Source organism: Trichoplax adhaerens, genomic scaffold (assembly GCF_000150275.1).
Source record: "Trichoplax adhaerens TRIADscaffold_1 genomic scaffold, whole genome shotgun sequence".
NCBI lineage: Eukaryota > Metazoa > Placozoa > Uniplacotomia > Trichoplacea > Trichoplacidae > Trichoplax > Trichoplax adhaerens.
In genome coordinates, this window is record NW_002060943.1 from 76,968 (window position 1) to 93,262 (window position 16,295).

At 32.5% G+C, this 16,295-nt stretch overlaps 1 protein-coding gene across 1 annotated transcript; it reads right to left on the bottom strand.

Annotated features, from left to right (window-relative positions):
- Nucleotides 1-9,377: 9,377 nt before the first annotated feature.
- Nucleotides 9,378-14,490, bottom strand: TRIADDRAFT_51258 (uncharacterized protein; the record flags this gene model as incomplete). Its single annotated transcript, XM_002108369.1, has 11 exons — nt 9,378-9,405; nt 10,127-10,647; nt 10,747-10,786; nt 10,865-10,944; nt 11,152-11,256; nt 11,358-11,532; nt 11,616-11,692; nt 12,001-12,129; nt 12,281-12,379; nt 13,548-13,657; nt 14,247-14,490. 11 exons carry the CDS (start codon nt 14,488-14,490, stop codon nt 9,378-9,380), a joined length of 1,608 nt encoding a protein of 535 aa, XP_002108405.1.
- Nucleotides 14,491-16,295: the final 1,805 nt, after the last annotated feature.

Genomic DNA, 16,295 nt, shown 5'->3' on the forward strand with positions numbered 1-16,295 from the left:
TATAATAACTGCCGGTGGTGGCTTTTTAATATATTTTTCCTGAAACTGGCCGTAACTTCTTTTAGAATTTAGTGCGTAGTATTTTGTTTTATGGTTAAAATTTCTAAATCTTAATAAAAGTGATTACTATGCTATGTGCGTATCACTAACTAAATAAAAAATTTTTAATTTTTCCAAGAATAAAATAATGAGCACCGATTAAACTGACTATCTGCTGATAAGTATCAATTTAGCAAACGCGTTTGATAAAGCAGCTTTAGCAGTGACGTTATATCAGCTCACAAATTAAAAATTTTTAATTAAAGTCCATTTTAAGAAGTTTAAGCACAGGCAGTGTACAATGCAATGATTAATAAAAGCAATAATTTATTCATTATGACGTTAATGAAGTTAAAAATAATAAGATTGCTTAAATAAACAAATTACTTACAGTATATGTGGCAGTCATTACAGAATATTACTTCCAGAAATTCTAATCGCACAGATTTTAAATTTTAGAACTTAGCGGCGATGAACTAGTAACTATTATCCAGATAGTCCGTCTACGAATAAGCCAAATATGTAACTGATAATCATTACAGATCTGTTCTTATCATCCTAATGTATTCGAAAGACCCTCTGTTACCGAATGATTGTATTACAAATTTATTGATCTAGGAACTTAATCAGTCATATAATATGTAGTAACGAAGGCCAGTTTTTAACGTGCTTATTTCTTTATAATAATAATATAAAACTCTGGTAGGCACTATTTTGTTGGAAATTATTGCTATTAGATCTTGGAATGATGAAATTAGAAACTAATTCTTACCTCCTACTATAATGTGACGGCTCAACGAATAAATTAGGAGTAATGCTTAGGCATCTTTTGAAAATAAAACTACTAAACTATCCACGGCAGTTGCTTTTATGAAAAATGCTAAAGTAGAATATCGTTCTTTTAATTAACTAGAATTATTCTTAGCGTTTCTCGTAAGGTAAATAATTGTCACTTTGTGTTCAATCTTACTTACAATTAGATCAATAATGGATATTACCGGCACATTTTGCAAAGCATTGCTAAATAACAATCCATTTGAACGTAATGTACGCGTATACACTAAAAATGAACCGATGGGTCATATTCAAACATGTGCATCAATTAAATATCATTCGGTGTCACCCAAAGTGAGAAGTAATTTACTATTATGTTTTTCAAATTACGAATTCAGTTTTAGAATAAGTTAAAACTGCCTACAGTGAAATTTAAACGAAAACTTAATTCGCATTGTATTCAGGCTTGAAAGCTATACACAAAAGAATAAACCTATTCGAAAATTGGTTTAGTAATATGAGCAATGAAAATAAACGTATTGCAACAGTGTCGAATTTATATTTTATCGCTTTATTACTAGACATAATACTGTCAACGCTACTTACAGTAAGTTAATATTGCATTTATGCACCTGATAAATGGCATTTCGCCTCAGGTCTCTAAATTAAAATTTTGTCCATCTTTCATTTCTTACCAATTAAACCTAAATTTATACCTTCTAGCAAAAAAGATGTTAATCAATTACCCCGTACTATGATTTTGAGTCTAATCCTAGATCTACCTGGATGTTGATTGAATCTTCATCATTAGCTACATGGAATTATCCATCTATTAAAGAATTTTGCTAATGAATAACAATTTTGATTGCTGGGGAGTCGATTGGTCTTAATTCTGGCTAGCTAAATCCGGAATGGCATCAAGAATTTGCCTAGTTCTAGTAATTTGATGACTTTCCTGCAACTTTAATGCTGATCTAAACAAAAGGTTAACTTATTATCGTGACAAATTTTCAAATAGCATTTTGTCATTAAATGAAATTTTCGGTAATTTGACTTCTTTACTTATGCAGCAGTATTGGTTTGCATAAATTAAAGTATGTTAGTGGGCCGTGACTGATGATGAAACGGTGAAGTATGCTTGAGGATAAGGCGTTTCGACACAATTAAGAATCCAAGTCGGTCTAAGATCATTAATTTACGAACTCAATGTAGTAGCAGTAAGGCTATTACAGTAGCCGTCCATTATTTAATTGTACGCGGCTATTTTTATAGCGACGGTGCAGAATAGCAGAGTAATCAAAAATTTTTATATGTATTAATGTTTCTTAAGTATCTCAAACGTGATTTAAGATTGAAAAAGTCCTGCCATAATTACAAACGTAGTAGCTTTCGGCCAATATAATGCATCAAATCCGAAATTCAGCTGCTCGAGCAGTTCAAATGTGACTTCTAATTTGTATACGGGGAATTACAATTAGATGAGCTAATAATAAATATGGCAGTGCCTGCTTATCTGCATTTAAGTATCTTGATCCTAATGCTAGCGCCTATTAATTTCCTAAATTATCATTTTAGACCATTTGTTAACGCTCAAGGATGCATTAGTATAAAGGTAAAGTTGTAGCTGCTAATATGTTGTTAAGTTGTCTAAGTTTACAATTGAAGATGGCAGATTGGCTGTATAACGATGCAAGGGATATCTTTCTATCAGATTATGATGTTTAAAAGGTTTATTTTAAAGTATAGTACATAAATACTCTTATAGCAGTAGTGAAATAGAAATGTTAATAAAAAGAATCAGAATATAGCGATTATGATATTAAAAGAAATGAAAGCAATATATTTGAAAATCACAGATTCTACATCGTATGCTCTTTTAATACATGTATCTAACTACACTATCAACCTTATAACAAGTAAATCTCTGCCAGTAAATCGAATAGATAAATCAATTGCTAAGCACACACATTGAAATCCTTTGTATTACCTATAAGCCATCGTAGACTACGCTAAATAGAGCAATTTTAAGTCAATAGAATAATATAAGCTATGTTCCAGACCAATGTCCAATTCTAATGACGTACAATAATACATTGTACGTACGACTAATAGTAAATATCATGATTTATTATGAGGATACTAGACAATTCATAAAATTGTCTTCCACACTTATAAGTCACGTTTAATAGTTTTGCTTCACATCTCGAAATATATTAAAGTACGAAGATATACAAATAAATTTTTTACTGCAATAACCACTGCATTATTCATATATCAGCTCTAATTTAATTGAAAATTATTTTTATACAACGTCCTAGTAATTTCTAACTTTGGATATTTCAACAGAATTTTACGTAACATTATTAGCTGGTACCTGTGGTCGATTAGAAACAGGCCGAATCTTTTGCAAATTTCTCAGTGAACGTTGAGAAATATTTGTAATACGCAAAAAAATAAAAATAAATGGGTCAATTACACAGTTAGAGTAGGATAATAATGTCGCAATTGGCCAATATAGAGAAAGCGACTCAAAGTTAAATGTTTGAAATAGGGCACAAACTAAAAGAAAGGTAATGGGAAGATAAACAACAGCATTAGTGAGAACTATGCAAGCCAGCATAACATTAATTCGATGTTGTGTTTTATAAACAAGTTCTGACGTATGTCTTCGAAGACTTTTTCGCAATCTGCAGCTAATTTTAATATATAAAATGATACTTGCAATGCAGGATGCAGTATTCATAAAAACTTCAAAAGCTGACAAGTATAAAATGAAGCCTACTGTTACCGGCTGGCATAAATGCACAATAATATTGTATTGAAATATGAAGTTAGTCTGCTGAAGGATCCATTTCATCATAAAATCGGAGCCAATAGTGATAGTTAATGAAAGAATTAAGCTTACTAACCAACCGAAACAAATGAATAATTTTGTGGCATTCATATTAAATTTTTGACCATGAATTGGATGATAAATAGCCAGATAGCGTCGAATCGTAATGAAAAGGGTAAACATATTAGCACAACCTAATCCAATTTGGCTAAAAAACCGAGCAGCAGAGCATAGATGATTGATGATCCATGTGTCTTCTAAGGCAGTAATATTGCCTAGGTGAGGACTTAAATACAGGTTTCGATTAATAGCCTTACTACTGTTCAAGGTACCGTTAGAAACGTAATTTGCTCTGAGGAGGGATATTAGGTCTCCACTATTCATGATACTAAAGTAAATACTGCTGCCTAAATCTGCTAGGGCTAAGTGTAATAATACTAACAGCGCAGGGCTATTTCGAATGCTAAGGGTATTAAATCTTTTATTTCTTTGCAATTGTAAGCCCTTTCGTTGTCGGCTAGATAGCAACAATGATAATATAACAAATATATTACCTAAAACACCAAATATACCCAAACTCCAAGATATAATACGAAGAGAATTGTATTTTAAATATACAGTTTGATTATAATTCCGCATGTCGATGTTTAATTTAGCAATTGCTGTGCAATAGTAATTTATATCATTGTATAATACCTAGCAAGAGAAAAAATCACCTTGTTGTGAGATCAGAATTGCAAAAGATTAACAATTAAATTCTCATAGCCAAAAGAAACCTAGAAATTTAGAGTAATTGACGTCTATACATGATAACTAAAAGTGCTGTAGAGAAAGAGAATTCCGTCATTGTAAATTATTACCAAATTTTACACAACCGTCAGCTGTAGCTGGAATACTTTTTAAATGACTTCATGTAATGTGTTTAAGAATCAACGCTACCAATGACTGCTATTTCACTTCAATTTATCTCCATTAAGGCTAAGCCAAAAAGTGATCCCTTCTACATATTGAGATATTAGAAACTAAGTATAAAAATTATATTCGATCAACTGAGCTAACTTATTTAATTAGTAAAAAATAAATATTATTGACTGGTAATATAACTTAAGCTAGTCTAAAGCCAATGTATCACAAACGAATGGCAAAATCAAAGCTAAATGAAATCTTCAATCTCAAAGGACACTTATCGTAGCCTATATACTAATATTTTATATATTTCGCAAAGTAATATACAGATACAAATAACTACGGTATTTTAAGTAATTTATCATTAATTATTTATCACGGTTTTGTTCCGATATTGAAAATATAGCTTAGCAAATTAGCCGACTTCCCGAAATTTCAACCCATGACTGTTTCGAAGCCATGTTGATAAAGCTATGCGGACTTATTAATATACTGTAAAATATGTAATAGCAATATTAATGAGGATAAAGAATTATGTCTAAACCTAGGTCATTCTTACTATTGTGAGTCAGTGAATCAGCAGCCATTGCTATAACATGAACGTAGCATCGCATAAAATTCCTTCCTTGATTTCAGGATCGTTTAAGTTTCTTACACTTTCTCCATACGAAATTGATGGGAATAATATTATAGAATATGTGCGTGCAAGAACTAAAGAACAATAATAGCGGTTGTTTTGCGTTTCAACTTTTCCTACAGACCCGCACTGCTTCACATCTACTTTATGATTTTATTTGGTATTACCTTATATTTTAATTATCCAAAGTTGGTAATTAAAGAGCAATAGTCACAGTTCTTTTAAATTTCAACTTTTCCATTAAATCTGCACCGCTTCACAGCACATAATTTGATATCACCTTATATTGCTTTCAAAATCCAAAGCTAGTCATAAAATGATAAGATAGCCTAATAAAACTTCATCAGCTGCAATGCTTCGTAGAAGAATCTAAACTGACTTTAAACTAGTTGCTTGCTGGTTGAAACTTAATTTCTGATTGTAAGGTTATTATTTAGAGACAGAAAAACCATAGTTACCAAATAATACTTTTAGCAATCGCGCGTACTATTTACTAATTAAACACGCAATTAACTTTAATTTCAAGAAAATTGATGCCATAGTAACTTCATAATGAAATGATATATATCATAAAGATGAAGTCTTTATTTGATGCAAATAACCATAAGTTTAAGATTTGCGATTCATCGATCATATCAGTGTTATAACAGTACATCGTTTAATTTTACTGTCCCTCTGCTATACTCAGCTACTTTTGAACATTCGCATTAACTATAGCAGCTTCCAACAATTTTAATATATTTCACTAATTAGTTTCTTCGATAACTAGTTAAGGTTACGGTAATCCCTTTTATTCTAAGGATCCAACTTTTCAAACTAAAATACTTGTTTTCTATCTCGTCAAATAGTATAATGATATCGGGAAATTTTAGCAAATTGCACTAGTTACAAAGACAGTACCGCATCCAATTAAACTAAGAAAATAGAATTCTTTCACGAAATAATTATTCATAGTGAATTAATCCAGGTGTTTCGAGGCAAACCTGATAAAATATGATATACGAATATATTTATTATTATTACACCAAAGCAGCTAATAATTACAGCGAACAACGACTTGAAGATTGAAGTAGCCATTTACAGCGCTTTAGGACGATTACTCATTAAAATCAATGCCCAGAATTAGCCTTTACGAAAATATGAATTAATCATCCAATGATGTCATGCGATTAATCATAGAGCAGATAAAGCTAAATACCCATTCAGAGAAGAATTCAATGAGCACATAAAAATTTTAATTCAATAGCGAAATTGCTTGGGTTTGAATATCACAGCTGTTGGTCTCATTAATCAAATCGAAAATTATTTTTTTCCTATTGCGTATTCAGTAACTCATACAAGAACTGTATCGTCATTAAATTTTGCAAATAGTTGATATACGTTTTACTTCTCGTACCCATTACAGTAAATCGAACTAGTATCGGTTATGAAGGCATCTGCTCGTATCTATAATAATGAGTATAGGCTTTTAAAACCTATACTCATCTACAATAAGTGAACATATAAGATACACATTCAAATTAGACTCATTAAATCCCAATCTATTTTTGTAATCACCTGAAATACACATTAAAATATCACTGATTTTGAAGTGGTGCACATAACTTTACAGTAATCATCGCACGCACATTTTTGTGACATAAACATTTATTTTATTTTATAGGTAAGACAATTTTAGCTGAATGAGCAATGATATTAGAGTCGTTGCCTTAATTATAGCAGATTTAAATATTTTGTAATCATGTAAAGTAGGTTATTTTCAAAGGAATTCATTATCAATCATTTTCTGCCGATGAAATATCTTTCTTAACTTCTATAGCATTTGCCTTGAGTTATTACGGTATTGCCAGTGTATTAAGTTAGGTTAGGTCCCAGGTTACAAAATTAAAATACTTTTACACGCTTTACAAGCTAATGAACAACTTTAACCCTAAAATATGCTTTTGGAATAAATTTTATCACTATAAAAATAAATCTTTTGAATATTTAACCGCAAAAATAAGCACTAGTAAATATAAAATATTTTCCCTATTTATTGCCTGAACGTTCTACATGCTAGTTTTACTGTAGTCATTAATTTAGTATAGGGTAATTTTAGTCAATAAAGTCATCAAAGTAAAGATAAGAGCATTTTATTAGTGCTTACACCAGGAATCAAAACTATTTTTTACCAAATTTTTACGACCATTATAATTAAGAGTGATTTATTTATTAACTTAGCTACATAGTATTGATATTATTTTAAAGATAGATTTCAATTTTACAAAATTTCTGTATGAGAAAGAGTCCAGAATCGTTAATTCGAAAGACAATGAATTTCATTGTGTAATTAAATACTTTAATTTAATTAATTTATAATTGCCAATCTGGTAGCAAAGTATTCAACTAAATATAAACTGACTATCAAGATATATAATTAGAAAATGGCCAATGATATGAATACGGCCAATATGCTAACTAGAAAGCAAATTAAAATCATTTTTGCATAGTATTCTATACCTGTAGAGATAACTCTAGCCTTATTTTTGCTAATGTCATTAATACTGTCCGTGAATGTATGGATTATCAATGGCTTTAATTTATTGAAATATTTCAAACAAGACAAAAGGTTATATCCAATACAATTTCTTTCACAAAGCCCATAGATCATACGTCTAGTACAAAGTAATTTATGAAAACGAAAATTAACTAGTGGCATCAACTACTAAAGGAAAAGCTTATTCAAAATAGAGAATTTTAACAATGGTGACATATTGTAGTCTTTTAATATTTATCTAGTGCCATACTTATAAATAAGATTATTCTGTAATAGGAATATTTTAAAATTATAGTAAAAACTATAATAATTATAGATAATTGAATGAATAATAAACAAGAGATTTAAATTTATTTAATGATGTTTAGCTAGGATATTTAATGAATTTCGGACTGCATTTTCACAATAATGACTTCGGTAAGTCAAAATACTAAAGTAAGCTGTTTTATTTAATTCTGCTGAATGATTAATGAGGTCGATAGCTTGCAAAATAGATGTCAAAAAATAATTATTTTGCCATGAATGTTGGGCGCAAGTATAAAAAATCAAGTAGTAAAGCAAAGATGATATCATTTGTGGCTTATAATTAATTATAACTGAATCTTATTCAATATTTTCGATATAGGATAGTGTCGTAGTCAGCCCACGACAAGGAGACCTGGGCCTTTGAAGTTATATGAATGCTAAGGCTACAACAGCCAAGTATGCTCCAACGGGCTAAGCGTAGACTAGTCTTAGGCTTTTAAAATAGTTTATTGAACGAAGGTAGTCTTGCCATCCAAGACTACTCTGACCCCACGGTCAATCGACAACTGATCTGCTAGTGAGAGTGCTGGGCTTTATATATACCCTAGCTCGGTTGCACTCGGTGCACAGCTTAGGGAAACAGCTCTAAAACATACAGCTTTTGTATAGCCGACTGTCTATATGGTTTAGTATGGCAGACGGCGTAAACAACACTAATGAGTTATGAACTAATTAAGAGCCAATTAACAACCAAAGGCTCAGCACAAAGTAACAGAAATTACTATGGTGTGAATATTATTTATCACCTCTGTAAATACATTGCTCTGCACAGAGTCTACAACAAGTACTGTATAATTAGACTACTAATAATGTTACAATTGTCCCATAACTAATAAATAAATGTCATTAACAATTAATAAAATCTTAATTACTAATTACTAAGGCTAAGGCCACAATTAATTGACGGAGTCTATACTCCGTCACAGATAGTTAGCTTATTAAGTCAGTTTTCATATGCTTTTATTTCACGATTGTGAACAGTTTGTACCATAAAAATTAACGAATTAATTAAATTACGTTGAATCGTTAAAACATTCTAAGTAGTAACCAGGGACGTTTAGTAGCTGCCAGCATAGAGCTAGAAATTGCACTGTCTTATAAAGTAGTTTATTAAGCGTCCAACTTGTGGTCGTAACAATAATATTAAAATATCTGCAGCAGCTATATGAGCATATCATATGAATTTAATGGCGCTGCTTGACCAACTAGGTAAATTAACATTCAACAATTTCCGGCCTTTATCAATATAACGGCTAATAGAAAATTAATCTGCAAATACGATGGAGATTGTCTTTGCAGGTGATCTTTAAAGGATATTATATCAAAATTTTATTTGCATCACAAAGCTAAGATTTCAGCGAAGATGATAATATGCTGTACAGTATCAATTGCAAGGTTAAATTAATTTTAACTTATAAGAAGTAAAACTCTTTTAAACTACATTGTACATGACCGTCTAGTCTTGTGTAAGATTAGCCTAAAAGACTGAATTAATCAACACAAACGATAAAATATGTAATTTATGTTTATCAAACATTAAAGTAATATACAATGTATCGCACAGCTGCCTAAACCTATATTTGTTGTTAACTTTACATCTGCATTTATAATCGAAATATGCTACAAAAGGAGTGTACCGTCTACAGATGATCTGAAATATATTGTACATACCAAACCTAATTAGCAAAAATTTATTAATAGAATACAATGTAACAATAGAGTTTAAATTAAATTAGTAAACTATTACGAAGAATATAAGTTGAAATACAAATTTTCGTAGATGATTTACCGACAAAGCAGTATTGGAATTCAATATTCAATATATAAAATCATTTTAAGATTAAAATGTTTTTGGTAACGATTATAGCACAAATATGATACACTAATTCCTCTGTCAATAATTATAATTAAATGTAAACAAAACATTTGTATTTTTGCCTACTATTGCAATGGTTCATTTCAAAAAAGCAATAGCCTCTTCCTGAAATTCCTCAGTCACTAATTGAAAGAGAAAATTACGTGATTATGATGCAACTAAGTAATTGTATGCTGCAAACGCTGCTGTAATCATTTAATTTCCAAGTACTGTGCATACCTTTCGCTGGATAAATTACATTCTAGATCTGTTGGCGTGTAGACATCGCCATCATCGATGTCCGTTGAATTACTAGAAACAGATGGAATGCTGGCATAGTCATGGTCTTGCGAAACAGTTTGCTGGGCAAAAGGAGATGCGCTATCGACTACCATAGACGGAGAAATATTCAATAGACAGTCATCGGACATTTCCTCTTTCGTGGCGATATTTACTGGATTATCAGACTCTTCACACAGCAATTTCGAATCAGATTCCTGAGATACCATGCCTGGAGAGCTTTGTGAGGTATCATACTCTTCATCTTTACTGTCTGATTCAATATCGCTATTTGCTGAAACTATATTACTGTCAATACCTTTATTTACCGTCTCGGAATTGGATTCTGTATCAATTGTACGTTTACGTGTTTGACCGCATTCGATAGCACCATCAATTAGATCGTCATATTCTTGGAAATTGTAGTTTATTTCCTTTCGAGCACGATTTGATCGGCGACTAGTAGAATCATCATTCTGAAGCTATAGAAATAATAAATGATATTACAGCGCCGTAACAATACATATTGCATATCATGAAGCGAATTTAAAAATGCAATTATATGAAAAACCATTTCTGACATTGATAATATTGCTATAATCAAGACCATTCATTTTCATTCTAGTAAGAAGGCGAAATAAGCTCACGTTAAATATAACGGTAAACGATTACTTAATTTTCATTGGCAGTTTTACTAACCGTCTGCTCGCTCTTTCGAGAGCTCTTTGCTTATATTCTAACTTTGTAATGTTATCTTTAAGATTTTTGGCAAGATTGATCTGAATTAAGAAATACCGCAAAGTAAACCTATGCTTAGCCATCTTCAATTAACCTTTACATTATCTTATAATATCAAGAACGTATAATATCTTGTTTATACATTTTAACGATGCCTCAATAAAGTAGGGGATAGTTTTATTTCCTACTTTCAAGTTGTCAGTATCTGCATAATCTGTAATTGTACAGAAAATAAACAATCCAGTTACCTCATCGCAAAACGGGCAGTAAAAGTTGCCATCAGGAATTACAAATAGCGGAGGTCGAAGACAACTCATATGATATCCAGCATTGCATGAATCACACAAAAGAATCTAAAAGCCAAACATAATTAGCTGTTATTGGTAGATTCCGCAAATACAATTACTTTACAAGAAAATGACAGTTTCTGTTATTTCAAGTAAAAATTTCTAACCGTTGCTGGTGATGCACAACTAAAGCAAGCCGTGCAAGGCTCATCCGCATCATTTTCCCAATCATCTGAAGCACGCTTTCTAGATTTTTTAACAAACTTACGAGCATCTTCGCGTGGATTCAACTGTATGCGATCAGATAATATTTCATAGATACTACATAATTGCTCGTAGTTTCTATAGTATTAAAATACAATAAAACTGATTTAATCTTCATATCTATTCCAACTTGATAAACTCCTTCACTCGGATAACTTCACCTGCAAACCACTGTCCATGTGGAACTATCATCATCATCCTCTTCTACAGCATACAATCGAAGATTACATTCTTCATCCTAATTTTTTACGCAAAATATCGATAAGGAAAGGTTATTTGTACATGATAATACAAATAATTAATGGTGGAACGGTTAAAACTGAGGCATTCTTGCATATTTAATTTACAAGAACTTAGCACAAATTACATTGCAAGGTTACTTAAATTTTACACGTAATGATGTCAAAATTTGTTATCTGTAAACTGAATGTGAAGATATTGGTATCATACGAAGTATCTCTTGTTAGAATAGTTTGACAAGAAACATACTAATAGTTACAACAAATTAAAATCTATTTCATGGAGAATGGATAGCATAAACCTTACCTGCTGGTACCAATAAACTAACCCAAAGCGATCTCTGCCTATTGGCTGCTGCCGCAATTCCTTAGCAAGGAATGGTCTAATGTTCGTTTTCAGTTTTAGATTTTTGTCAAATTGCGCTTCACAAAGCACCTACAGTACAAATAAAGTTCATATTTAATTAGATAACGTTTATTATAGCATGTTGTTAGCATGTTTACTTGTACAGTTGTAAACCCGGATAAAAAGGCATCTGAATAAATTTTACTGCTTATAGCAAATAATCAATGCACGAGTAACATACTTTTGTCACAAAAATTTTACTCTTGAGTGAAAATCCATCATAGTCAAATTCTTCCATTTCCCATAATACTTTTTTTTCGCCGTCGTATTCTCGTGCTAGCTGCAAAAGAGCAGGTGCAGGTTACCAGAGTAATATAACTAACAGCCGCAAGAACTAATTAAGTATGCTAAAAGTGGTGACGTATATAAGCTAAATCGCTTAACTTTATGCGTCGTTTGCTAATCTAAAGTGATGTTGGTTAACAAGCCTCTTAAACAACCTCAATAATAAATAAATAAAAGGATGCTGCTCTGGTGAATGATTCACTTCTGAGTTAGTAAAATAATTTTCACTTATACTTCTCATGGTTACTCTTACAATGCAGGTCTTCTTAACGCCACTAGTAGATCAACGAATCGTTTGATTCATTGGAGTCATTATTACAGTTCATATAGCTATATAGTATCAATGTATGAATGCACAGTCTAAATCCTATTTAACTTGCATGAACATGTGCGTACCTAAAGGCTGTTGTAATTTTTCATCAGCAATGAACCGTGATAAAACTGCAACTATTTGAAAAGGTTATGATTTCCTTAGCTCATTTACGCATTATAAATTAATAATACCGATATTCTTCGTAATCATACGTATTATAATCTATTTATGGCGTTTCAGGTAAAGTTGATCCTGCATTCGATTTATAACTATGGTCATCCTGTAATTGCATAGCACTGTAACCTCAATTAAGAAAAATTAAGTAGTAGTATCATGCTTCCATCGACGTCCTGGAATTGTACTGAGTTCGAGTTGCAATGTTCTATTACAGATCCAGATCTACTACGAATGCTCACACGCGGTCAATTCATGGTAAGTTGGATATCGTTATCGACTGCGCTAATTCATGTATTGCAGTATTCTTGTGACATCAGCAAGAATACGATCGCACCAAATGCTACAGATTGAAAAGATGGTGCAACTGCCTACACGCTTATCTAGTCAAATTGAAATTAACCGCATTTGAAATTAGAAATGATACGTGATGATGACAAATAGGTTTAACGAATTGCGTCAATGTGTGATTCTCTATTGATGCAGGCGCAAAGTTACAAGTAAGGTATGCAAAATATTGGTTAGAGAGGATGCAGAATGGTTGGATATGCAAACATAGTCATATAGTACAGTACTGTAGAAGGGTAAAATTAGACATTAAGTGTATAAAACCAAGCAAAATATATAACGTAGATAGTATGCATATTAAAGTGGTGATATCCAATAATCTACTTACAGCGATGACCTTATTCTTCCAGGAGTTTCCATTAGGGGCAACGTTTATCCCAATTGCTCGTAACAATTTGACATGAACATCCACTGCATATTGTGCATCTTCATCATCCGCTATAAGAGAAATTTGGAAATCAAAACATATTAAGAAATGAATTACACAATACTCCATGACATCATGACATAATATGCAGAAGACCGAGATTAATGGAATGTGGGGTGCGACATCGGAGGAACTAGAGCACAAACTAGTAAGTCCTCGTGTGTTCTCATAGTTGCAAAGACTGCTGCAATCAACATTCCTGCAGCATCACCGTGCTTCACTATACAGTGTAGAGTTACAGTAGCCAGAAGCTGGTAACTTAGCCTTGAGCATGCATTTAATAAGGAAAACAAAACTATACTACATACTCTAGAAAGCAAAATACAGTATTGAAATTCGTGGAACGTGCAAGATATGACATCGAAGTAAATTAATTTACTAAGGCACAAAATAGTCTTTCCTTGCGTGCACCTGTAGTTGCAAAGATTCGCGTAATCAACATGATCACAATGTTCCTGCACTTACCGTAGCCAGAAGATGTTAACTTAGCATCGGGCATGCATTTAAGTAGTACAATAAAGTACAAAAGGTAATATACGAGACTAGACCTCACGATGACAAACTGACGCTCGCTATAGTATGGTAGTATGTCGATTTTACCTGACAATGATGTATTGATTTGCAACACGAATTGACACTTGCCTTGATTGCTTCCGCTGTGTAAAGCGAGAAAGCCTCGGTCCAATATTTCAATTTGTAGCTGTGCTAATTTACAGTAACTACTGAATAACTTTAGATAGGAACATATCACCGCAAAATCTGGATAGATAGAGGCAGACCAACGACGCTGATTATGGACTGTTGCTGCAGATGTCAAGATCATGTTTTGATTCGTATTCGCCATAATAATATTTTGCTAGCTGAGCAATGGAATCCCTCTTGTTCTTGCAGGGTTAGTTTCAGCTTACACTAGTACTCTAGAAGTCAATAATTGATTGACAATAATATTTTCTTCTATCGATCTTTCTGATCACCTCTTGTTATTAGCTAATCTTGAATGATATTCATAAATTACTTACATGACCGAAATCAGCACTTCTACCAGCTCCATGGAAAGTGCAAGTAAGCAGTAGCCATGTTGACTTGACTGCCTCAGCCGGACTGACTTTGGTCGAGTTGGCGAATACAGTATCTACTGAAGGGTACAGTACATTCTACACTAGAATCTACAGTATAATGCACTGTAAGCAACAGATCGTAAAACTAAGTCCAGGCAGGCTGTCCCCTATTGCCAGTACAGGAGAGGAAATTTCCAATTCAACTGGCCAATAGTAGTAAACAAATGAACGGTATCGTACGCTATACTATACCAGTATGATATGATCAAGCACAGTCTGACTGGGTAGAGCAATCATGGCGGGAATTACGAAAATGATGCATATCTTTTTCCAGAAAGTCCAGCCATTTTTTGATGTTGTAGAAAGGATAAAAGATCAAAAATACATTTTGTGGTTCCCGGTCATGGACTTTGCAGAGAAATCTAGATTCTACAGTAGTAGTCTATGTACGAATCCACGATACACTTCATAGAGGTGCTTTGGTACAGCATTATGATTATGTGCTATATAATGAATTAGTCTTAAGATGTCCACCGATGTCACACCGATAGTGGACATTTGACAGGAAATGCTCCATTTCGGAGTTGTAATAAGTGCGTTTTACAATAACTATCTTAGTCAAATGGTATTTTTCTTAATGGCTTTTATTACAAGGTTTTAGGAACAGTAGAGCAATAATTGATTACTACAAGAATCTAGTCTAAAATTGAAAGTATTCCGAACTCAAAGCGAAGTGAACTCTCTTCTCCCTCGTCAGCTCATCTCTGCAGTTCTTATATATGTTATATACATTTAGTTAAATCCATTTTATGACAACTTGATAAATCTACAATCAGACATGAGTCAGTAAACAAAATACTTCTCTCTAATAGTACATCATTATTTTCTACTATCGAAATCATTCTCCTTAAGATGTCACTACTCTTCTATTAACGTCTAGCCCCTTTCTGCGAAGGGGATCTTAACAACTACAATGTTTCTAGCTACATAAATCTTGTACCATAATTAGTCAACTGGCTACTATTAGTTCTAATATAGTAGTTTAGCAATCATCTAATATTAGCTTCACGATAATATCGATCTATTCAAAGTTACCTAACTATATCAAATATAGCTATCCGTATAATCAAATATGCCTACATCACTACAGGAGTTAAAAGAGCTTTACTTTGAGCTTTCCTCTACGGTTTTACCCTCACGATTTCTTACTGTATACGTACATCACTCGAGTACTTGGGTCGCAGCGCTACTCAAAATGGCCGACCATGTCGCTTGCTGTCGGCCTACAGCAGTTGACTGCAATCATTAAATTAAATAAAATTCAATACCTTAGTGCGTAAATGACAACTCCAGCTAGTGGTAGACTAGGACAGCTCGAGTCTCTATAAATCAAATGCAGTGATGGTGGATTATGGTTCATAAAATAGGAATGAATTGATCAAAGAATTGCATAACACTTTGTTGGATAGAGTGCGGTATAAAATATTGACAATTTGCTTGCTGTACATCGAGCATACGGTATTCTCTTATGGATTGCAATAAAAGTAAACTTTTATCTTAAATTAGTTTTGCCCAACTTGATTCTAAGGTA